The sequence below is a fragment of the Mastigoproctus giganteus genome, chromosome 9, assembly GCF_048544385.1.
Source record: "Mastigoproctus giganteus isolate SK-2022 chromosome 9, ASM4854438v1, whole genome shotgun sequence".
NCBI lineage: Eukaryota > Metazoa > Arthropoda > Arachnida > Uropygi > Thelyphonidae > Mastigoproctus > Mastigoproctus giganteus.
In genome coordinates, this window is record NC_143583.1 from 196,464,426 (window position 1) to 196,488,938 (window position 24,513).

At 37.7% G+C, this 24,513-nt stretch overlaps 1 protein-coding gene across 1 annotated transcript in view; it reads left to right on the forward strand.

Annotated features, from left to right (window-relative positions):
* The first annotated feature begins 4,176 nt into the window (after nucleotides 1-4,176).
* The window catches only part of LOC150081006 (venom factor-like), a 785,003-nt gene continuing 764,666 nt past the window's right edge, over nucleotides 4,177-24,513 (forward strand). The window contains exons 1-2 of the mRNA XM_090382066.1: nucleotides 4,177-4,258; nucleotides 14,943-15,103. Of these exons, the coding sequence (XP_090238192.1) occupies nucleotides 4,194-4,258; nucleotides 14,943-15,103 (226 nt within the window). The 5' untranslated portion in view covers nucleotides 4,177-4,193. The remainder of the gene's footprint in view (nucleotides 4,259-14,942; nucleotides 15,104-24,513) is intronic.

Consider the following 24,513-nt stretch of genomic DNA (forward strand, 5'->3'; position numbering starts at 1 on the left):
GGCGTCAACGAGAGTACGCTAAAAAAAAAAAAGGAAACAAGAAGTGAATATCACCCTACACGTACAGTAGTGGCAAAAGTATAGAGTGACTTGGTGCGGTGACAGCTCTCAAAGGCAAACGAAAAGTAAAAATGAAGACATTTTTACAAAGTACTGCATATGGATAGCAGTAACACCAGAGAAATGTACCAACGGGGCGGTGTTACACTCAAGGTAGGAGAGAATGAAAGAGACCTCAGGTATTTGTGCAGTCAGATAAAAAAGTTTTCTGAGCAGTACAGACAGGTTGCCAGAGAAGGTCATGAGGTCTTGTCAATGATATACGGGATTTTGCGAGCAGGGATAAGGAGGTGATTATCTCCTCGTATAAGGCAATGGGCAGGCCACACCTTGAGTACTGCGTACAGGTCTGGAAGCTTCATTTTAGAAAGGATGTAGAGTTGCTAGAACGAGTACAGAGAAGGGCAACAAGACTGGTGAAGGGAACAAAGGGGTGCTTTTATGAAGAAAGGCTTAAGTTCTTCAAATTGCAGCTTCTGGAGACTAGGCACCTGTGAAGCGATCTGACTGAGGTGTGTCAGGCCTTGAATGGATTGAGCAGGCTCAATACTGATGGGATTCTTTCTCTTGCTCAGATTACAAACCTGGGGGGCATAGATTCAAACTGAGGAAAGACAGTTGTACAATAGATTTGCGGAAGTTTGCCATTAACGAGCAGATAGTTGATTGCCGGAACAAACTTTCATCTGTTCTTATGGAAGTTGATAATTTAAATAAATTCGAGGTAGAACTAGACAAACATTTGGAATGAATGGATCAGTGATATGGGAAGGGTTTTTTTTTTTTTTTTTTTATATGGCTGACGCTGTATAAGCTTGGTTTCTTGCATCATGTGCCTCTACTAATGCTATGTTCATAAACTGCATGTGTTCTTTGGTCGATTTGACTGCTTTGCTGAACGAAACCCCCGATCCCCGAGTTTCCGGGGGTTCGGGAGGGGAGAACTTTGCTATCCACGCCTGTGATGCCTCGTGAGTAGCACAGTTTGTATAATCACTATCCTCCCCACATCGGGTGGGAAAGATCTCAGTTCGAATGCTGGCAATGACGCGAGGAATTTTTATGGGCCTTTTTCGCAACGTGGCTGAGTTAGACGGTCTCAGGCGAAGACAGCATGGTTTTTTCTCCCCGAAACTCGGAATTCGATTTCAGGAAACAAACCACAGAAAGCATGCAATTTACGGACACATTATATACGGCGCAATTTTCCTAAGTTGCTGGTGCACATAAAACACAACACAGCCAACCAACCAATCAAACAACGCCTAAGGCCGATTAACTGAAGCACACAATGGAAAAAATCCCATAAAAATTCCTTTCTCGCGTCATTGACGAGATTCGGACTGGGTCTTTCTGCAAGATGTGGAGAGAACGAAAAGACAGGTAGGACAGGAGGGGGCGATGAAGTTTTGCTCTAAGTTAATAAGCCGCCGTAGCCGAGTGGTCAGGCAATTGGGTGCATAAGTACATGTGCCTTGAGTGACCGGAGTTCAAGCCCGTGACTGCTGAATACGGTGCTGTTTCTTTTATTCTGTCTATCTTATGAACTTCTCTGGCCGTTTGGTCGTCCCGGAGTATAAACAGAAAATTTATTTTATTTTATACAGAATCCCAGGCCTTGGATAGCCAGTACAATTTTGAGTCAGTTTGGGTTGACATATGCTCTCGGAAAAGAAAAAGAGAGTAACAACGTATTATAGGCCAAATGGCTGTGACGAATATAACAAACAACTATACGGACAAATAGAGCGGTTCGTTCAAGTAAATCAGAATGTCTTTTAATGGGTGATTTGAACCTTTCAAATATTGAATGGAACTTGTGGTTTGGTCACTCACATAGTATCTATACTTTTCTAGATTTATTAGATAACCGTTTTCTACACCAGTATATCTCAGAGATAAGAGAAAAATAATACTCTTGATCTGATTATCAGCAGTGACTCTTCGTGAAATAGGGATCTTCAGATAATGGAAGTAGATCCAACACTGTGGTGTTGGATCTACTGACTGATCTACTGACTGACTAATGTTATCAGCAGAAAACTGTAACTGGGAAGCAATCGCAGACGGCCCAAGTGTCATCATTTCATCATTTACGCTGGTGGCAGTAAAAAAAAAAAATCCTAAGATGATTATCAGAGGAATGAAAAAAAAAAAAAAAAAGCTAGCATAAATTAGTCTACAATCAAGTCACGAAGAGAGTTAGACAGGATAAGTAGATTAGAAGTAGTTCTGTTAAAGAATGCAAAATTGCTTTTTTACTTATGTTAATGCTAGAAAAAAAAAGAAAGAATCACATTGGTCCACTAGATATAAAAGGTATTACTGGTAATGATCGTGTTCGGGCTACTGACAGATTGAATAGATATTTTGCTTCAACATTCACACTTAAAGAATTTTTTTAGGAAGGGGGGATGCCTGAAGTTACCGGATCATTAGCATTCCAATGTGGGACATCTAAAGGGGGAGGGGGGATTTTTGAACCTTCTAGAAACAATATACACATATTATATATAAAAAATATTCACATACAAAATACAAATTAAATACATTGACTTCTTTGAACTAAACTTATAATATAAAATATTAAACTTCTTTAAAAAAAAAGAAAACAAATATAACGTATATATATATATATATATATATTTTTTTTTTTTTTTTTTTTTTTCACAGAAAGGTTGAAATTCAGTATGCGGTACCCCTCGTGTTACGCTACGTAACGAACAGAAAGTTGCGTGAAGGATGCGAACTGAGAAAAATAATTGTAATTAGAAGGGGGGGAACACTTATTGGAGGGGTCATGTTTTTAATCGATTTTCATATTTGTTTAGTGAAAAAAATTAAGTTCTTTGCTGTGAAATAATACTAATAATAAAAATACATACTTTTTTTAACAATAAAAAGAGAAATTAAATAATATAATTAAATATATTTTTCCGCTGAGCGAAATTTTCTTAATAATTCTTCATTATTTGCTATTTCTTCATAAAATTCTTCACAAGAATTAGCAAAATTGCACTTAACTTGTAGTATTGCTTTCAGCGTTTCTACTGTCAGTTATGTTTTTGTTGGCATCCCCAGGTACAGTATTTACCTCCCAAAAACCTGTTTCTGTTGTACCATTGGTTCCCGGCAAACATAATGCAAATCATTTGTATTATGTTTGCCATTAAGTATGGAGGCTACATGTCCAATATGGGCATTTTCCGGGACAGTTTGCAATGCGGGGAAAACGACTGAAATCCGGGACTGTCCCGCATAATACGGGACATCTGGTCACTTTAAGGATGCCAAAAGTATATCAGATTCTAACTGGGAGCTAAATGATTTTGTCATAATTGAGAAGATAATAAAAGAGAAATTGTTGAAACTAAAAGTAAATAAGGCTTTAGGATCGTTGATTGTTAAAACAAATTTCCATCTGATGTTGTTGTGAAGTACGCAGTTTGAATTTAAGGAAGAGTAAGAAAAAATCATTTGAGGAAGGGTTCCTTTTTTTTTTTTTTTTTTTTTGTTTTTTTTTGGCTGATATATAAGCTTGCTTCCTTGCATCATTTGCCACAATTATTACTAACACTTTACTAATTTTCGGTATTATATCTTAATGGAAAGAAAGAAACAATTTTCTCTTGCTTAATGAGTTTCCGTGAATGCATTTCATAACATACTGGGAAATTTTTCTTCTTGGACTATTACCTCTATGTTTTTGATAAGTTTAATAAACACAGGGAGCCGTGGGACTCCCTGTGTTTCCTTCTTCATGTACAATCCGTTTACAAATTGGAATGCTGAGTTTCATTTTTTGATGAATTCGTTCATTACTAATTTTTATCAATTTAAATGATAATTAGTTACCAACGTTCTGTTAAAAATTAACCATTTTGCTGATTTCCCTACTTCCATTTTCCAAAAAAACTTATCGTAGTTCATCTCAGTATACATTACACAGACTTTCAAAGGTCGCCACGAAAATGGGTGATAATCCAGCCCTGCAGCAAATGGTCAGAGGGCAATCTAATGACGTCTAGATTTATACTTGTTTTCTAAGAAAGGAAGTATTGCTCTCTATTTATATTTACTTCCCCTGCACATCTAGATTTCTCTCACTTGGAGAGATCGACCGTAGAGAAAACATGGCAGTGAAATGGTGTACATTCTTAATTTTTGTGGCTTCATTTGTAGCTATAAGTTTTGCAAGGTATGTAAGAGACTCTATATTATATTACTCTTTTCATTCTCTCTATAATGAATTATAAATCCGTTTGGGTATTTGAAGGGAATTCAGAGAAGAGGAATTTTGGGGTTCTTTGGGTAAAATGTATGTATTATTACGAGGAATTTAGATAATATGACTGTTGTTGATAAGTAAAATTATGCATACTCATATATATTTTTATAAATCAAAATCACAGTTTTGGCTATTTCTTCTCTGATCTTTTGAGCAGAATACAGAAAGACAAATGATACTGAAACTGAAGAATAGCGATGGCATACTTATAAACAGCAAAGAAGGCATAATTCAAATTGCAGAAGACTACTATAGAGAATTATACAAGTAGCGAGAAAATCCATTTTCCCCAGCGGTGGGGAAGATGGATCGCAAAGTAGCAACACATACGACATACTCGCTATCCTTCTTGATGAGGGAGAACACGCATTGAAGAAAATGAAGAATCAGAAAGCCCCGACGGAAGATGAAGTTACTGTAGAGATGTTAAAATTGGGAGGAAGAGACATGGCACAAAAACTGGCAAGGCTCTTCACAAAATGCATTAGAAAAGGTGTGACGCCTAAGCAGTGGAATAATGCAATCATAGTTTTGCTGCATAAGAAAGGAGATAAATCACAAATTGGAAATTATAGACCAATTAGCTTGTTGTCGCACGGCTACAAATAAAAAAATAATAATAATTTTCTGTTTATACTCCGGGCCGACCAAACGGTCAGAGGAGTTCACAAGATAGACAGAATACAAGAAATAGCAACGTATTCAGTAGTCACGGGATTGAACTCCGGTCACTCAAGGCACGTGTACTTTATACACCCGCGCGCCTGACCACTAGGCTACGGCGGCCTTAAAAGTTGTTTGCAAGGGTCATTACTAACAGATTAGAAAGAATACTTGAAAGAATACTCAACTATGGATCAACTTCACATATCACAGCTAATGGAGAAAACAAATGAATATAAAACACCATTATGCCTGGCATTTGTGGCTTATGAAAAGGCGTTTGACTCCATACAGCATAAGGCAATGTTTCGGCCACTGGAAAGACAAGGCATAGATACCCCACATATTATGATTTTGAAGAAAATATATGAGAATGCTACCTCCTTTATTAGACTAGATAAAGACAGTAATAAATTTAAAATTGAGAAAGGAGTTCGACAAAGAGACACAATATCTCCGAAGTTGTTTACTGCTGCCCTTGAGGAAGCTTTCAGAAGATTAGACTGGTCGCAGAAAGGAGTCAATGTGAACGGAGAGTACCTAAACCATTTATGATTTGCAGATGACATTGTCATAAGCCACGATCCCAAAGAATTAGAGGAAAATCTTAATCAGTTATGCAGAGTTAGTGAGGATTTTGGACTAAAGATGAATATGGCTAAAACAAAAGTAATGATGAACAAGTATGCCACGGAAAGGGAAATAATGATTGAAGGAGCAGTAATTGAAAAGGTGGAGTCATATACTTATCTGGGACAAGTTATTAGCTGTAATAATGATAAATGGCTGGAAGTCAAGAGAAGAATAAATTTTGGATGGATAGCATTCAGGAAATATAGCCACATACTGAAGAGCAATATCCCAGTTTGTCTGAAACGTAAAATAATGAACCGATGTATACTCCCCACCATGACTTATGGAAGTGAAACTTGGGCACTCACCAAAAGAATGGAAGAGAAGCTAACTACACAGCGAAGAATGGAACGAATTATATTGGGAATCAGACTGTTAGATAGGAAGAGAAACACATGGATTAGGCAGCAAACTCAAGTAAAGGACATTCTTATCAAAACTAAAGAACTAAAATGGTCTTGGCCAGGACACATAGCTCGAAGACGTGATGACAGATGGACTCAGAAAATAACAGAATGGTACCCCAGCGGAGCCAGAAGAAAACCTGGAAAAGAACGACGGAGATGGACAGATGAAATTCACGAGTTCGTTGGTAGTAAGCGGATGACCACTGCACAAAACAGAAGGAACTGGAAAGTTGCTGGAGAGGCCTTCATCCTGCAGTGGATTGAAAATGGCTGATGATGATGATGAGTCCCTGCGCAGAAAGAAAACATTAAATAAATAAAAATGAAAATCCACAAAAAGTCGTTTCTTCGAGACAAGATTTAAATCCAGTCCTTCTTCGAAACTGTTACGAAGAGAGAAAAAAAACCAAAAAAAAAAAAAAAAACAGCGAATGTAGCTAATGTATTAGTTACGAGAGCAGGCTGTAGTTTTTGGTTTTAGAATATCATAGCGCAATTGTCATTTTTATAAAGTGTAATGAACGCAAAAATTAAATTTCTGTAAAATTTTGGTATCTATACCATAACCTTAGGAGATGAACAGAATACTGTGTGACTTTAATCACCAATTTTAGGAAAAATTAATAGAATATTTTATATACTACACTGGTGTGCAAAACTTAAAGACCACCACTATTTGTAAAGTTACAACCACAAAATCTTTACTTAAGGTACTCTTTACTGATGAGAGTAGATTCAGTTTCAGCAGCGATTCTGGACGTCAGCTAATCTGGCGAGAGATTAGCACATGGTATCACCCCGCAAACATCACTGAAATGGATCGATATGGCGGTCGAGGTGTTCTCGTCTGGCGAGGCGTTATTTTGGATGGACGTACACAACTCCAAATACGGGAAGGCGGTACTGTAAACGGTGCACACTACTGTACTGTGGTAACCCTTCCCCATGTGCGTCTGTTCCGAGGTGCCATTGGCCCCGAGTTCATGTTTATGGATGATAACGCCACACCCCCATCGCATTGCAGCTGTTGATATGCTTTTGGAAAGTGAGGACATTGTTCGTATGGATAGGCCTGCTCATTCCAACGATCTAAATCCCATCGAACACATATGGGACGCTCTGGGGAGAAGCCTTGCGGCATGTCCACACCCACCAGAAAATGTTTACCAGCTGAAGATGGCGCTGACAAAGGAATGGACGATGTTGCCGCAAGAACTTATCAACAACATTGTTCTCAGTATGGACAGGGGGTGCAAAGCCTGCATCGATATTAGGGGGCTATATCTCCTACTGAGTACCCACCTTTTCCCTTTGTTCCATCTTTGGCAGTGATGCATCTGTATCATGGCAGCCAATGCTATGTTGCCATTTTTGAATAAAGTCCCTCTGTACCGTTTTGTTTCCGTTGTTGTGTCGGTGTTGTTTCCTTCATCATTTCTGTACCTCAGGTGGTTCCTTTGGTATGCTTTTCCCATATCCAGGCCACTCCTATGAGAAGCTACAGGTGAAAACCTGACTGGTCCTTAAATTTTGCACACCAGTGTACATACTTAGCTTGAAACATGAATAATTGTTTTGACATTACAAGCTAAGTATAAGCAGAACAGTCTGTTATTTACACAAAGTATAAAAATTTTCACCTAAATAGTAAAGTACCACAAGGTTCGGTGCTAAATCCTTTAAAATTTTTAATATTTATTAATGATATTTTATTGATATAAGTATTTCAAGCAAGTTTGGTGTTTAAGTTTGTTGATGACACGTTGCCAGTACTAATAATAAATACTAATAGCATTATTATTACATAAAATTTTGGAACAAAGACACGCACTTAACAAAATAAAATTCAGAAATTCAGATTCTGAAGATTGTTATTATTATTATGTATTATTATCAATTTATTACCCCAGGAAACTGTGGGTCACCCCGGGACGGCAATGTGCCAGGAGGGCGTGAAATTTATACACTAAGGTGCGAGGAACCGCACGTACAATGTACAAGAGTAAGTGCATGCTTGACCTGACATATTTACAGAGATGAACTTACAAGAGCTCGAAATAAAAACAGAGTTTGTAATAAACAGCACGATAAATGCAGCAGGCAAAAAAGTCCAGGTGTACGTGAACGTCATAGTTTCAATAGCTGGTAACAGTTCTTAAGTATTTCCTTTCTGTACAGCTTGTCCTCACACAACTTATCAGGGTGGATACCTAATTTATTTTAGATCTGAAGGCAATTGGCCGAGAACATGTTCCTAAGGGAATCAATGTTTGTAAGCGTAAGCTGCAGAGGGAGGCAAGAGGCAGGGTGTTCTCCTCTTGTCTGCTTTGGCCCAGAGATTAATGGAGATATAGACGGAGCATCAATTCGACCTGTGATAAGCAGAGCTAGCGTGAGTGCATTTCTTTTCGTGATGAGAAGTCTCCAGGGGGTGGTGCCTAGATTCTTGGAGGATGGATCTGGAGATAGTAAAAGAGTCGCCCACCAGCCTGTTCATTCATCCATCTGAGCAACCAATATTCCAGACGGATGTACTTTTTTAGGTGGGAAGCAGAAGCAGATGACCAAATTTCAGATGAGTAGAGAGGGCACTGCCAAAGTGCCGCATACGTTTTCTGTCTCATCCTGACAAAGTGAGGCTGGAAGGTGAGTCCAACGTCCCAAGTGACTCCTAGGTCTGTATGGGAAGTTACCCTTTGCGCCCTTTCACTGCTAACGAAGATTTGAACATCATTTTTGACTCTTTTTGGTTATCGGTAGTTGAGCAGATTTGTAAGGGTTCAGATGCAACCCAATTGTGGCTAGATAGTTTTCTAGTTTCATTAACTGCGTAGAGGCATGTTGGTTAATATCAAAAATCTGATGAGGATGATTTGATCTCACGTAGAACTTCAGATCGTCGGTAAGAAACAAAGTTAGAGTTACATGCTAGGAAAGGTTCCAAAACAGCTGCGAAGAGAATAGTTGAAAGCGCGCCCCACACTCCCCTGCGCAATGCTTCTTATGACGTCGAAAGTTACTTGGATGTCATTGACGGTAACAGACAGATGTCTAGGAAGAAGAATTGACTTCAAGATTTGTAGCAAGGTATCTGCAAGCCCGAAGTAGTGTTTAAGTATGGTTGTTGTTGTTGTTATTTGGTTTTTAGGAGCATTAGCAACTAAGGCCATATTGCTCCTGGAATATGCGGTGGTCATTCCCTGACCTTTCCGCATCCTCCGTATTTGGTGGTGACGGGCTCGAACCCCGGTATAATCAAGAAGCGTGTGCTACGCACTGCTGCTCCTTCCCACCTGGCTACGGAGGCGCCTTAAGTATGGTAAATAGAGTTGAAAGGTATATTATGTCATATGCCGATTTTAGTGCCCAGGAAGATGGTGTCAATCTGGGATTTGCTGTTGAGGGCTTGTTGGATTCTGAAAAGAGTATCTAGAAGATTGGTGGTTGTTGATCTCTTGTACAAAGCGGTATGAAGGTACTCGGGGCTGTGACCAAAGCAGTGCTGGGAAATTACTGGCTGAATCGCTTTTTTAAAGATATTAAGTAAAGAGTAACTGATGGAGATTGGTCGCAGATCTTCCGGAGATTTAGGTTTCCTAATCTTTGGAATGGGCTTGACATGATAGGATATCCAAATTGATGAGACGATTCCAGATTGTAGGATTCGTTTAAAAATGTGAAGTATAAGGTCAACTATGTATCTGCTGCATATTTTTACTATGAATAGTAGGAACCATCTCATCCTACAGTAGCATTATTGGGTAATTTGTTAATGACATCAATCAGGGTCTCTCTAGATATTTCTATGTCATTCATCCGCGCCCTAGGTAACCAGTCCGCCTGTGAGAGATAGGAATCTGGAACGGGACAATCTGCCTGCAGGAAACTGCACTGTGCCCATTGCTGTACGAGCTTTTGATCAATGACATGATGATTTGTATGATATGAAAGAATCCTTCTACCCCTCTTCAACCTCTCGATAACAACTTGGTTTAGAACTTGCATTTTCTTTTTCAGGAAGTACGCTCTTTCTTTTTTAAAGATGGTAAGGTCTGAGGAAAGTTGTGATTTCTGCCATTTCCGATAGGCCTTCTGTTTCCTCGTGAAGGCCAGCTTGGTTTCTCTATTAAAACTCCGATTCGATCTGTTACAAATACGATCTGCTGGAAAACAACGTGTGTGTGTGTGTGTGTGTGTGTGTGTGTGTGTGTGTGTGTGTGTGTGTGTGTGTGTGTGTGTGTGTGTGTGTGTGTGTGTGTGTGTGTGTGTGTGTGTGTGTGTGTGTGTGTGTGTGTGTGTGTTCTTTCCAAGGCTGCACCATACCACAACACAGCTACTACTACTTAGCATTAGCATTAGCATTAGTAGAGGCATTTGATGCAAGAAAGCAAGCTTATGCAGCATCAGCCAAAAACGCCTGTAGAGAATGTAAAACGATTTTTCAGTCCACTGTAAAACGATGTCCGGCTTCAGATATTTAGTAGAAAAAGCAAACTTAGGCAATTCAGCGACATATTCATCCGATAACTCAGGGGAATTTCCCTGTATGGATAATTGACATGCAATTGGCAGGTGATCCGATTGGAATTGGAAATTGCTAGGCAGGAGCTGGATGCCTGGTAGGTTATGGAATATTAGGTCAAGTGCTTGACCTCTAGTAGCCGGCGCCAAAAACCATGTAAGATCAAAGGTCCGAAGCGTGACCTCAAGGCCCACAAGAGCATTTTCATGCTTAGGCATCGGCAAGTTGAAATCACCCGCAACTACAGTGCCGACCGGGCTAGCCGGGTGGGTAAAGTGCCTGCCTAACAACCCAAAGGTCGCGGGTTCGAATCCCGCCTCGGGAGGTGCATTATGGCCACAGAAGCCGATGCGCCAACAACTACCAAAAACAAAAGCAACTACAGTTGGAGTTCTAGGCACTAAATTTGTTGCCAGCCAGGTGAGCAACTCACATCTAGAGTCTTCATCATGATCTGGGGAGACGTAAACCAGGCAACATAGGATTTGGATAAGGGAGGCTCCTCAGCGTTGTACAGATTGCATCAAAGTTATTCGACTGACTTACTCTTGTCCTTATTGGCTGGAAACGACAACTAAAAAAAGATTTCTACACCACCACCCCGTCTGGTGCTCCTAGGATTTCCAATGTGCTTGTAGGGGATGTTAAAAGGCTCAAGATCTAGCTGTCTATCCGCTGATAGCCATGTTTCAGTAAGACAAATGATATCAAAGTCGTCAAAAAGAAGGAGGGTCTGGAGGGAGTGAAGCTTATTTTTTATGCTGCGTACATTTTGCAAAATAATAAAGCACTGAAATCTAGTTGGTATAATTATGTTTATTTCTGAATTGGAAATATGTACATAATGGCATCAAACGTTTCGTGGTATTTTCCTACCACTTCTTCAGTGCCTGCAAAGAGTTATAATAATAACCCTCAGTAACTAAGGGTTATTATTATTCAGGGTGATATTGCAAAGACAGCTGGTAAGTGTTTACGTATTATTGCTATGTACTTATACAAAATTAACCTTAAAACAAAATTCTTCGAATTAGATCTAACTTTGATTTACTAAAACTTTTAATTTTTAATTCTACTAAAAAATTAAGAATTCCATAATAATATCCATTAGTTAATGTCTTTACAGTCACTGAAGAAGTAGTAAAAAAATACCACGAAACGTTTAACTCCATTATGTATATATTTCCAATTCGGAAATAAACATGATTATACCAATATATGTTTGAGTGCTTTATTATTTACTAACAACAGAGTTTAGATACGCACCAGGCCGCTTACAGCCCTCGTGGGTAGCCAGGTGGTAGAATCGCTGTCCTCCCACACCGGATGGAAAAAAACCTGAGTTCGAATCCCGTCGATGACGTGAGGAATTTTTATAGGCCTTTTCACAATGTGGCTGAGTTAGTGGGTCTCAGGCAAGGGTAGCATGGTTTTTTCTCCCGGCAATAGAATTTGCAAACAGCAAATCGACCACAGAATACACGCAATTTACAGACATAATACACATGGCGTAATATGGCCTAAGTCACTGATGCGCCTAAAACCCAATATGTGCAACAACAACAACAACAACAAAATTCTGCTCAAGGAATACCTTAGAGTACTACTTCGTTTTTTAAATATTGGATAAAAGTGACTCAGAAATCTAAAGAGAAAGCAATATATATATATAGCGCAACACGAAACGAGTAGGATGGAGTTCCTGATTCTAATTACGTGTTCTGCTATACTAAGTGGTAATATTGTACCTAAAAAATTTTAGAATTCGCTGTATCACGTGTACGGAAAAACTGCGAGAATAGAAATAAATCCTGCTGGCTACAAAAAAAAAAAAAAAAAAAATATATATATATATAAATAACTAAAACAAAATAAAATTAATAAATAAAAAGGGAACAAATAGTTTTCTTGACTCCACGTAATTTAATAATTTAATTATTATATTTAATTAAATTCAATTAACATGATATACAAAATTTCTTTTGTCTAATTATTCATTAAATAAATTCATGATTCATTTATTCAATTCATTCTCTTTGCATCCAAAAATAATCTTCTTGATAAAAGAAAATTATGGAAATTTTATTGCGAATGCAGTACTGTATTTATGTAATAGCATACCATGTATATCGTTGCAACAGCTGGAGGAAGAAGGCAAAAAGCCTGAGCTGTGACCTCGTAACCCAGAAAGTTGCAGTGAAGACGGATTCCATCGCTCATCACTCTTCAGCATTGATAGCACTGAAAATGGCATACTTCGAAACTAAGCATAATTAAGTGCGTACTTAGGTCATAGTCACCGCACGGAAGAAATTTTAGCACATTAATTTCCTTTTATCAATAAGATTATTTTTGGATCCAAAGAGAAGAACAAATGAAATCAGCAATTTATTTAATGAATAATTAGAAAAAAGAAATTATATTATCTTGTTAATTAAATATAATATAAATTAATTATAAAAGCGTTATTAAATTACGCGGAGTCAAGGAAACTATCTGTCCTCTTTTTTTTTTTTTTTTTTTTTTTTTTTTTTGTAGCCAGCAGAATTAGTTAATGCATTGGTTTATGCATTAACAATGCATTAATTAGCTTAGTTAATGCATTGTTCTTAATGCTAATAGTAGAAAAGTTAATTAAAACTTGTCCAAACAAATTTCAGTTAACACCACTTTTAAAACAAATTAGATCACTAGAAGATTAATCCGTCATTTATTTAAAAAATGTGACAATAGCAATAGACAGATTAAATACATTGCTAGAAAAGGAAGTCGCCCAAATAACTGGAGTGGTTCAAAATGCAAACACCAGTTGTTATCCCTTGTGCAAAACCTTGCATTATTAAAGAAACTTGATAGTTGGATGGAACTTCGATGAAGCTGTTGTGATGGTTTTAGCTTTGGTTCGTGTAGGCCCTGGACAATTTCACAGTCCACAAGATTGATCCATAAAGGCCCACTAATAAAATCACAGATAAACTGTATTATTGTTAGTATAACCGAGTGGTTTCGTTACATAATTCAGTTAAAGCAAATTATTAAGTGTGATTTAGCATGAGGATTTTTTTAGCACTGTGTCAAATGGATACTGATGATAATCCATCCCAACTCCTCTGACCTTATATAGTCGTCCCGAACTATCATAAGGGCAGAGAAGTTCACAAGATAAAAAGAAAAATTTACTCCCACCTTTTGCTCAAAATTAAATTACGGAAAGAAAGAAAGAAAACGACGTAACGCAAACAGTGATAGAGCTTTTCGTAGAGTTTCTCTCATTATCTACGTAAAGTTTACCTCAATGAATAGGAAGTGCATGCGCTCAAGTAATTACTGGAGTAACTTTCCACTGCTGCTCCGATGACTTCAGTGGTACCTCAAGCACCATAACGTGGTTTTACAAGAAGATTACTGGTTAGATGAATTCCATAATCACAGACCTCCCCACATCGGATTGAACATGCCTGGATTCGAATTCCATCCATGACGCGAGGAATTTTTACTGGAGGCTTTTTCACAACGTGGCTGAATTGGTCGTTCTTAGACATGGGTTGCATGGTTTTTTCTTCCGGAAACTCGGGATTTTCGTCCAACAAACAGGCAAATCGATCCCCCCCCTAATATACATAATTTACAAACACAATATACTGCTACTTCATAGCCTTAGTTGCACTTAATTCATATTCACTCAAACCTCTATCTTGCTGATGACTAAATGAATTTCTATTTCTGCTTGTTTTCCATTTGATGCTTCTTACGGAGGAAATTCTGCAAGGTGACAACGAATTTTTTTCTTTCCCAAGGTATTCCGTTATAACCAAAAGATGGCTTCAGAATTCAGATTTAATTCGTGTTGCATATGGGACCTTTATAAATTTTTGGTCGCGTTCTCTTAGCTATACTTGACATATCCTGGCTACGATACTTATGAAATTCAGGTCAGTAAAGCGGAAATTGTAAAATGAGCAAATGGTAGCCTAAATCGTTGTCGAGGTTTCTTTGACAATAAAATCTTTCTAATTATATCTCCAATTAGAAATTTTAATCTTTCAGGATAAACTCACACAGGTCTATATCTTCTGTGTTTAATTACATAATTAGATAAGCAAAGAAGTTCTTTGAAAGATTCCGCATGAAATTTTTGAAGATTGTAATGTCATCCAGTATCTCATAACAGTACCATCTGAATGACAAAACAGAATTCTAGAGTTTTAATTGGAACAGTCAATATGAACTTGTTCACCAAGCCCATTTAAATAGCCTTTTACATTACTTACTAATTCTACAAATAAAAACGCTTTCTCATTTTAATTTATTTATGCTCTGATATATGTATTTCTAAGTTTAATTTATCTAATTTTGTATGTTTTTCCAGTAATTACTTTGTAGCCACACCAAACAATCTTCGTATCGGTGTAGACGAAACTGTTGCCATTACTTCAACAGATTTAGAACCACGCCTGGTACGTATTTACCTGCAAGATTATCCTGGCAGACGACATAACTTTTCAGCCAAAGAAGTTCTACTGAATACAGGTTAGTAAAGTTCTAGCCATTATATGTTTTGTATTACATAAATTAAAAATTTGATAGTACAAATCAGAGCTATAATGCTCAATACGTTCTATGTTGATATCAATATTTGTAAAAGAATAAGAAAAGTTTACCTTAATATGATACGTAGAACACTTCCGTATGATACTCTCCAGAAATTAAAACGAAAACAATTAAAAAAATCGAAAATCTTACATTACAGTAAGAAATAATTAACAATAATTAAAAATCAATTTAACGCAATTAAAAATCAATTTAACGCAATTAAAAATTAAGTAAAAAATTGATTTAACGAAAAAAATGCAAAACGATTTTCCTTCCTGAACCTGACAATGCTTTTCGACCGTATGTCGTAATCACAGGAACGAAAATTACCGAATAGGGATGACCATGGAACTTAAATAGGGATTTAAGTTCCATGACTCATACGAGATGGCCTGGTACAAGCAACATTATCAATGAAAAGCCCTAAAAATTAATATGCTGTATATATATTATATTTAATAAAATATATTTATTAAACTGTTTTCCCTGATGAACCCACAGCAGAAAAATAACATCAACCAAAATCGACCAGAAGCGTACTTTTGATACTTTTCGAAACCTTCCAAGTAATGTCTCAAAGGGAATTATTTCTACAATGGCCTTTTTCCATATTTAACTTGAAAAGCATGTTTAAGGATGTTGGTTTGAGAGTGAACAAAGACAATCCGGATTGTAGATTGGAAATTTTGGAAGAATATTTCCTTTAAAATTTCCATAATCCATGATCTTTCTTTTTGCTGATTTGGTTCTTTGTCCTGATGAACAATACTGAACAATACTGAGAATGAACAATTCTGACGTAATCGTGTTTCTGCTATATGTTTTTCAGAAAATGCGCAAATAAATGCGTAAGCCTGTCTATATACACTATGTGGACAGAAATCATGGGATACCTACCTAGTAACGGGTAGGCCCACCTTTCACCCGGATATGGACAGTCACACGACGAGGCATTGAGTCCGCTAGTTCACAAAAGCGCTCCACAGGTATTTCCATCCACGCTTGCTGCACCATTGCTAGGATTGCTATGCACCAAGATTGCTAGGGTCAAAGACAGATCTTACGAGATGTGGCTATCCCATAATTCCGTAGCATTCCTGCGTGGAGGATGCAAACTCGAATGGACCTTTCCGCAGCATCACAAAGTTTCTCCACAGGGTTGATGTCCAGTTAACGGGGAGGCCATTCCATGGTCGTAAAATAAGTGGAATGCGCTTCTAGACACCATGGCTCTGTGGGGAAGTGCATTGTCCTGCTGGAAGAGGCCATTGCCCTGTGAGTGCACAATGACCATGAAGGGTCGTAGATGGTCTGCGAGGATGGACACGTAACCTCGGCGGTTCAGAGATGCATCTAGATCAGTGTTTCTCAACTTTTTTTTAATTATCGCCCCCAAAGGGCTTTTTTGGACTATTTTTTCCTTAATTGCACCCCCCCCCCTCCGTGAAAATTTAAACAAGAAAATACTTTATACTTACTCTTTTTTTTTTTTCAATGGGATCTCTGAGCCCGATGCTTCTTTGCTAAAAGTTCAACGTGCGGTATGATATCAGTAAGTTTAATTCTAATGTCTCCTCTTGAACATATATGAATTCTGTTTCTTTCCTTTTGTAATATTTTATTTACTGAACTAAAACCACTTTCAACCATATAAGACGTTGGAAAACAGGCCATTGGCCAATTTATCAACTACTGGTTAGCACACAAGCGCAGCCATCTTCTCGACACTGCGCGGGCCTTGTTAACTCGCGCCTGGACCCACTCTAGTTCTGCAAATGAGAGACGCACCGAGATTTCTAGGGTCAAGACAGATCTTACGAGATGTGGCCATCCCACCAGTACCCTAGATAGGTGCGACCTACTGGCCCGTAACCACGTAGCGACCGACAGGACCGTTCAAGGTAATGACTCAGCCACGAGCGCCTTTATCCCATACCACTCAAACCTTTCACATCAGGTTTCTAGGATCCTGAAATCTCATGGGATAAAGTGCGTAAAACTTCCAGGCAGGAAATTGTGGTCCCTCATCTCCAAAGTGAAAACACCAGTTCCCACCTTACTACAGAGTGGACTAATCTACCGCATTTTTTGCCGTGACTGCACTAGCTGCTACGTCGAGGAAAGTGGCAGAAGGCTCGGCAAAAGTGTTTCAGAACACGAAATAGCCATTCGCTTAGTGGACATAGAACACTCGGCCATTGCTGAGCACTTCTAGTCAACCTGACATGACATTAACCCACGTCGATGTCATAGTTGTCGATCGGTCCCGCCATTGCTGACGCTGCGCTTGGTTGGAGTCACTGCACATCACATGCTCTAATACTTCCGTCAACAGAAACAGTAGATATCGTGCTCATCTTATTATTGAAGCAACTATTCTCATGACTGACAAACGGTAGCAATGTTCCCATACGTCATAACCACAGACTTCAACTTCCAACAGTTAGCTGTTGCATCACGCAGTTCACTGTGCATGACTGCCATTGCACACTCTTAAATTCTATGTTCCCAAAACTTTCAATCCAATGGTTAACTGATGAAGGGCAACATACAGCCCGAAAGTTTTTTGTATTACTGGCTACTGTATGTATCTAACATATTCTGTTTTTACTGTTTATCGTAAGTATTTAATATTAAACCTAGTTTAACTACAACTCGTTATTTTATTTTACTTTCCGTTCCGCTCTGTGCTATATATAGAGAATATAGAATTGTTGGATAAAGAAGTTTAGTTGGTTTTGATCCCCACAACTGAGCCATTCCACCCTTTTCGAATTTATATTTGCATTTTTCGTTATATTTTAATTCAATGAGTTCTTGAATTTCTTCACAAGCATACCCGGCATCGCATTCAATTGGATCTAACATCCATAGCTTCACTTCAAAAGAAAATAAATCTGAAAATCTATTTTTAATTTCACCTTTTTAAAGAACACAAATGATCTGAATAATTCTTAAGACATTCTCGGTGAAAGATTCATTGATTTCAGCTAACTCTTGCATACCACGAAATTGTTTTCTCATTAAATTGCTTTCAAATATTTCCAGTTTTTCAGTGAAGGCTTTTAATACGAGTTTGCAGTCTACCGCAGTAATTAATTTCCCTTGAAGTTGAAGTGATACTTTATTAAGTTTTCGAAAAATCCAAGCCATAAGTTGCTTTTGCGTTTGTTGATCTCCTTTGCTAAATCTTTACTAATTATCATATCAAAATGGTTTACAAATCTTGTTAGATAGTTTTCTTTAGTAAGCCTCTAATTTCTGTACGTAAAAGAAGATTCACATTCTGTTCTTTGTTATCAACACAAAATTTTCTGACAAGGCAATAATATTTGCTATGTGTCTTTATTTTATCGATAGTTTTAATAACTATACTGAGAGATTGATAAAGAACTGGACTAAAATTTTTTGCAGCCAGATGATGTCGGTGCACAATGCAGTGTTCGGGGCATACTTCTTTTAGGTGGGCTATAAAACCTTTATGTCTTCCAACCACGGAGATAGCACCATCTGTGGAACAGGATACCAAATTTTCCAATGGTACTTGTTTTCCATCAAACCATGTTTTTACAGCAGCAAAAATGGATGCTCCAGTACAAATCAAATTATTATATTAGGGCCACTCGTAATTTCTTACATATACCCGTTTATGTAATATGTCTTAAATTGCGTGCGTTCTCTGGTCGATTTGCCTGTTTTTCTGGACGAAAAAACCTGTTTCTGGGGGAAAGGATGTTCCAGTACAGTCGTTTTCTATAGATTTTACAAACATCATCTCTTCTTGTAATTTACAATCATCATCGAAATAACGAACGTATGCCATTATAAGGGCCTTATTGTCAGTATTTTTGGATTCATCAGTCTGAATAGAAAATTTTCTCGTTTTTAGTTTGTCAGTTAGCTACTCTTCAATGTTAACTGACATCTCATCGATTCGTCTTAGAATTGAATCGTTACTCAATGGCAATGCTTTTAAAATACTGGAAGGATTTTGATGCATCATTGTTGAAATTATAGTCTCTATTGCGGGGCATATAACAGTCTCAGCAATTGTATGAACACTACCAGTTTTCACAATGATTTCTGCAATTTTATAAGACACAATTATTTCATCGTCATTTGTATGTGTGTGTGTTCTTCTTAAATAAGGAAGTAACAATGTTACGTTGCTCAAAATTCTATTTTAAATTTTTAAAATATTCAATATGTTTACCAACTTTATCAGGATGTTTCCTTTTTAAGTGATCTAAAAGTCTTTATGGTTTCATAGCCTCATTTGAAAAGGAACTATTACCTATAAGACACATAGGCTGTCTTGAGTCGAATGGACTTTCAATAAAACCATAAGTTAGATATTCATCCAGATACTGTCGACACTTTTTCGTTTCAGCACTTGACATGATTGATGATGGATTGAATAACTACAAAGAAATAATAAAACATAAACTATTTTTATTTAACTCTCATAGCCCATATCACTCACAAAAGCGCTGTGGATCAAAAATAAACAACTTCCACAAGGAAACAATAAATCAATACTAATTATCGTTTAGAAAGTAGAAACAATAGACTGAAACATTTCCTCATTTTTATCAATTGTTGTTAAATAAAACAAAAGTTGTTTAATGCCTTGATCATGGAAGTCCGCACTTTTTGCCTGAAACCACGATTACACTTTATTGATGACTTCCTGAGACGAATCAAAGCGGTGTCCACGCAATGGTTTATTTCTCGAAAGAAGAAGACTGACGGTGCTAGGTCAGGAGAATAGGGTGGGTTCACCCTAAAAAAGTTCTCAACATCCACAATCCACAAATTCAACGGTTGGCGAGAACAGTGCATTCGACATTGCATCTGCTAAGGCGTCAGCAATCTTGGAACGCATTATGCGGAGACCTTAGACATGTGCAGATGGTCATGTAAAATGGTCTGCGCCATTTTACATTATCATCTGCACATGTCTAAGTGGTAGTATCGTCACTGTCCTCTCCACACCGGATGGAAAAGGCCCGGGTTCGAATTCCGTCGATGACGCGAGGAACTTTAATGGGCTTTTTTCACTTCATGGCTGAGTTAGTCGGTCTCAGGCGTAGATGGCAAGGTTTTCCCCCCAGAAACTGGGTTTTTCGTCCAGCAAACAGACAAATCGACCATAGAACGCACGCAATTCACAGATATAAGACACAGCACGGCAGATGAATTTAATTATTCGAGTGACCTAAATATAATAGTTTGTTTGTTTTTTTTGGTCATGTAAAATGCTGTGGGCAGACCCATAACTAATTCCCACTGCGATGAAAATATTGTCACACGTCTGTCACTCAGTACCAGCTGCTCAACCTTTGCAACCGTATCACTGTCTGTGGATGTTGGTGGTCTTCCTTTTCTTGTCTTGTCAAAAACACTTGTACGACTGCACTGGAACTCCCGTTTCCACTTTTTTTCAGTGTCATAGGATGGACAATTCTGCCCATACACAGCTTTCATTTCTTCGTCAATTTCCTAAGCTTTCTTGCCCTGCAAATGCAGGAACTTGATCACTGCTCGAAACTCCACTTTATCAACCATAGCGTCCTTGTTTGTTTGTTTGTTTGTTATTTGGTTTTTAGGAGCATTAGCAACTAAGGCCATATTGCTCCGGGATATGCGGTGGTCATTTCCTGACCTTTCCGCATCCTCCGTATTTGGTGATGACGGGCTCGAACCCCGGTCTAATCAAGAAGCGTGTGCTACGAACTGCTGCTCCTTCCCACCTGGCTACGAAGGCGCCATATCGTCCTTCTTCAGATTCCGGGTTACACCTCTGGTGCACGATCATCTACGGGAATGAATTTTCACATGTTAGTTATTGAATATGTAGACAACTTATATTAAAAACGCCATCTTCCTACTGTAGTTTTAACTAGGTCAGGGTACGAACTTTTTGAAACCCGCTGTAATACGAGGGGGTATCAAAAAAATCATTTATACAATTTTAAAGCTTTAAGGCCAATTCATGCCCATATTACTTTATTAATACGGACATGAAATTGGTCTTACAATTAATATTATATTTACATGATATTATTTATGACATTTAAATGAATTTTGCTCTATAATTTGCATCCTTCGGAACTTAGACCACCGTCTAGTTCGGAAAAGAATCAAACCAAAGCTGCTAACCTTCCATGAATTTACAGACAGTATGTAAAAATAGTTAAAGCTGTATGTGATCGTATATTCAGGCGTCTGTAAAAATATACCACTAAGAAATATTTTGGAGGCGGGGGGATTAATTACTAGATGTGCAATTATTCTAAACGGTCTTCCCAACTGGGAGTTTAGAATTTGTAATAATGCTTCTGGTACATATTCATTTTGTACGAGTATTCTGATTTTTGCTTCCGTTTTTGGAAAGAACCGTCCTTTTAATGGATAGAAATTATATTTAAAAATGCGGAAATGCATTCCATAACTGTGGTAGAACCGGGAGGAATCTTTCTCACGAATACTGGAAGTAGTCCATCAGTAATGGTAAATTTTAAAGAAAATTACACGCATGCTGCAGTGCCCAATTATTTACTACGTTTATTATTTACTGCAGTGCCCAATTACTACGTTTAGTGTAGTAACATCACAAGTCTATTTTATTTAGTGCTTATATCCAGTTATTAATTTTGCTTTCAACCTTTTCTTTCTTTTATTGTTCCTTTTTTACTCAAAAATTTACGGAATTATGTCTTTTGAGCCGCATTGATATTACGTAAAAATGTTTCCGTGAAAAAAGTTGGTTATCCGTAAATTTTGTCCCTTACTATCCGTAAAATCATGTTCGGAAGTTGGCAACCCAACTAATGACGTAACTATCGTACAGCAAAGCTCCCGCAATGCGGGCATACTGCTCAAATGATCCGAAAATACGCAATTCAAATTCTCACAGGAAACCCTTTTTTAGATTTATGGATTTTTCAAGTTGACTTTCTGCCATTTGTTCTCCTTTTGACAAATATTATACAGCGTTTCAAAATTGCACGGAACAAATGTAAGAACATTTGGCCCGTTCAATTTTACCGTTAAAAATAATAAAAAAAGAAATTCTTATTATAAACATGTCCCAAAAGTCTTTATTCACGAGATATTAAGATGCTCCAGACAATACGACACACCCAGATTTTATAAAGAGTATTTTGTAAAAATATTTTATTGAATATATTTGAAATCCAAATTCACAAGTAACGGTATATTCTCTGGGTTGGAGAAGGACGAGGACGAAAATGTCTTTCAGCAGCCCTGTTTACATATTCATTGGAATAATTTAATACATTCAATATGAAGACGATGTGTAGAAAAATGTCTTCTGCCTTGCACCCATTTTGTCAGGACTACAAATTTATAAAGAATTAAAACTACCGTGCTGTAGATGTTTTTTCACTCCACTGGTGACTCGTAGATTTATAGAAGGAATTATTGAATCTCTAAAGTCAATCAAATGATTGCTAATACCGGTAATTCGAACTGATTGAGCTGCTTATCGTTGCATACATTGATCTCAGCTGCAGAAGGGAGGTGGCGGAGGGTTTGTTGGTGTCTCATATATTGAAGGCAAAGCAGAACTAATGGCAGTTTTCAGTACTTTTTTATTTTATTTTTGGCATTTTTTTTTCGTTGAAATTGAGGACAAGTTCTGGTGAGACACGTCTCACCAGAACTTGTCCTCAATTTCAACGAAATGCTCGAATATGCCTTGCTCGAATATGATAAGCAATTACCAGGGGTGGCCCTTTTTCTGCAGCGTGCCACATATCATGTTGAAAGTGCGTTGTCCATAAGCTATTGGAGTCAGTAACTCCCACTAGTAATCCACTCCGCCATATATTTTTGTTAACTATGTAAAGAAATCACTGCATGCGCTAAGCGCTTTTAATAAAAAAAAATTAATTTTACGCTTGTAAAATAAATTAAATATATGTTTAACGAATTAATAACAGATAATATTTGTTATTAGCACTGATGTCATGAGGAGCTCACTATTGGATTAATGCTAAAATTAAATTAATGCTTTAATAAAATTAATGAATGTCCTTTAAGACATTTTTTGCAGATGCAATTTGGAATAAAGAGAAACAAAATTCAGTCTCGAATAATGAGAAAGAAGTGGAATTAGATATCAGTGATTTTCTGCTACTGGAAACATTCCAGCCAACAAGTAATGGAAACTAGTCAGTTTACAGGAAGAGGGGGAACCCACAGATGCGTGTAGAGACGCAAGTAATACTCTAATAAATTTTAGTCTAAAATGAGCGGTGCAAGAGGAGGCAGAACAGGAAAATTAAATTATGGGAAAAAAGAAAATTAGCAAAAGGATTAAGGGATATAAAAGAGGCCATAATGCGGGAACAGGAAAATGCTAGAAGATTTATACGGGATACAATCACAGAAAACGTGAAAAACAGCTCCACATTTAACATTATGGTGGTTGAAGAAAGTAATAATGAGACTCGTGTGCAAAATAGAAAATATTACTGAAAAGGAAGTCAAAGTAAATTATTATGATCAATAATTGGCAATCCAAGTGCGCACGATTTTAATTGGCGATCCAAGTGCACACCCTATTGGAGCTTTGGTACCCGTAGAGCGAGGGGGAGTGGGAATTGTAGCAATGGTTGGAATTTTTTATAATTTACAAAGGGTTTGGGAGGCAGTGTGTTTTTCTTTACTATTACTTTCATCTTCCTTCTGCTTTTCGTTTCCTGTTTGGGAGTGTCCTGATTCTCATAATCTTCTTTATCTCTTCTGTTGTCATTTTCATTATCTAACAAGCGCCTCCGTAACCAGGTGGGCAGAAGCAGCAGTGCGTAGCACATGATTAGACTGGGGTTCGAGCTCGTGACCACCAAATACAGAGGACGCGGAAAGGTCAGGGAATGATCCCCGGAGCAATATGGCATTAGTTGCTAATGCTTCTAAACAACAATAACATTATCTATATATTATGGGATGTTTTTGGCTATCGTAGTTCTTTTCCTTATCTTCATTATTTTGACCATCAGAGTTTTAGTTTCCGTTGTAATATAATAAGAAGAGAGTTTCTGCCAGGTTTTCTTTCAGTTTATGTCCCGGGCCTTTTCCACCCGGTGTGAGGAGGACGGTGACGATACCGTCTTCCCCACACCGGGTGGAAAAGATACAAAATTAATCTGAAATTAAGGCATACACAAGAGCAATTCGAATGCATTTGAAAATTGCCGCTACGTTGTAATGGGCTACATAATTGTGTAATCAAATTACCCTTATACTGTACTACATTCATTGATGAATATGCGTAGCAGTTTTCTCACTGGAACACTTGTTTCTTCAGGCCATTTCGC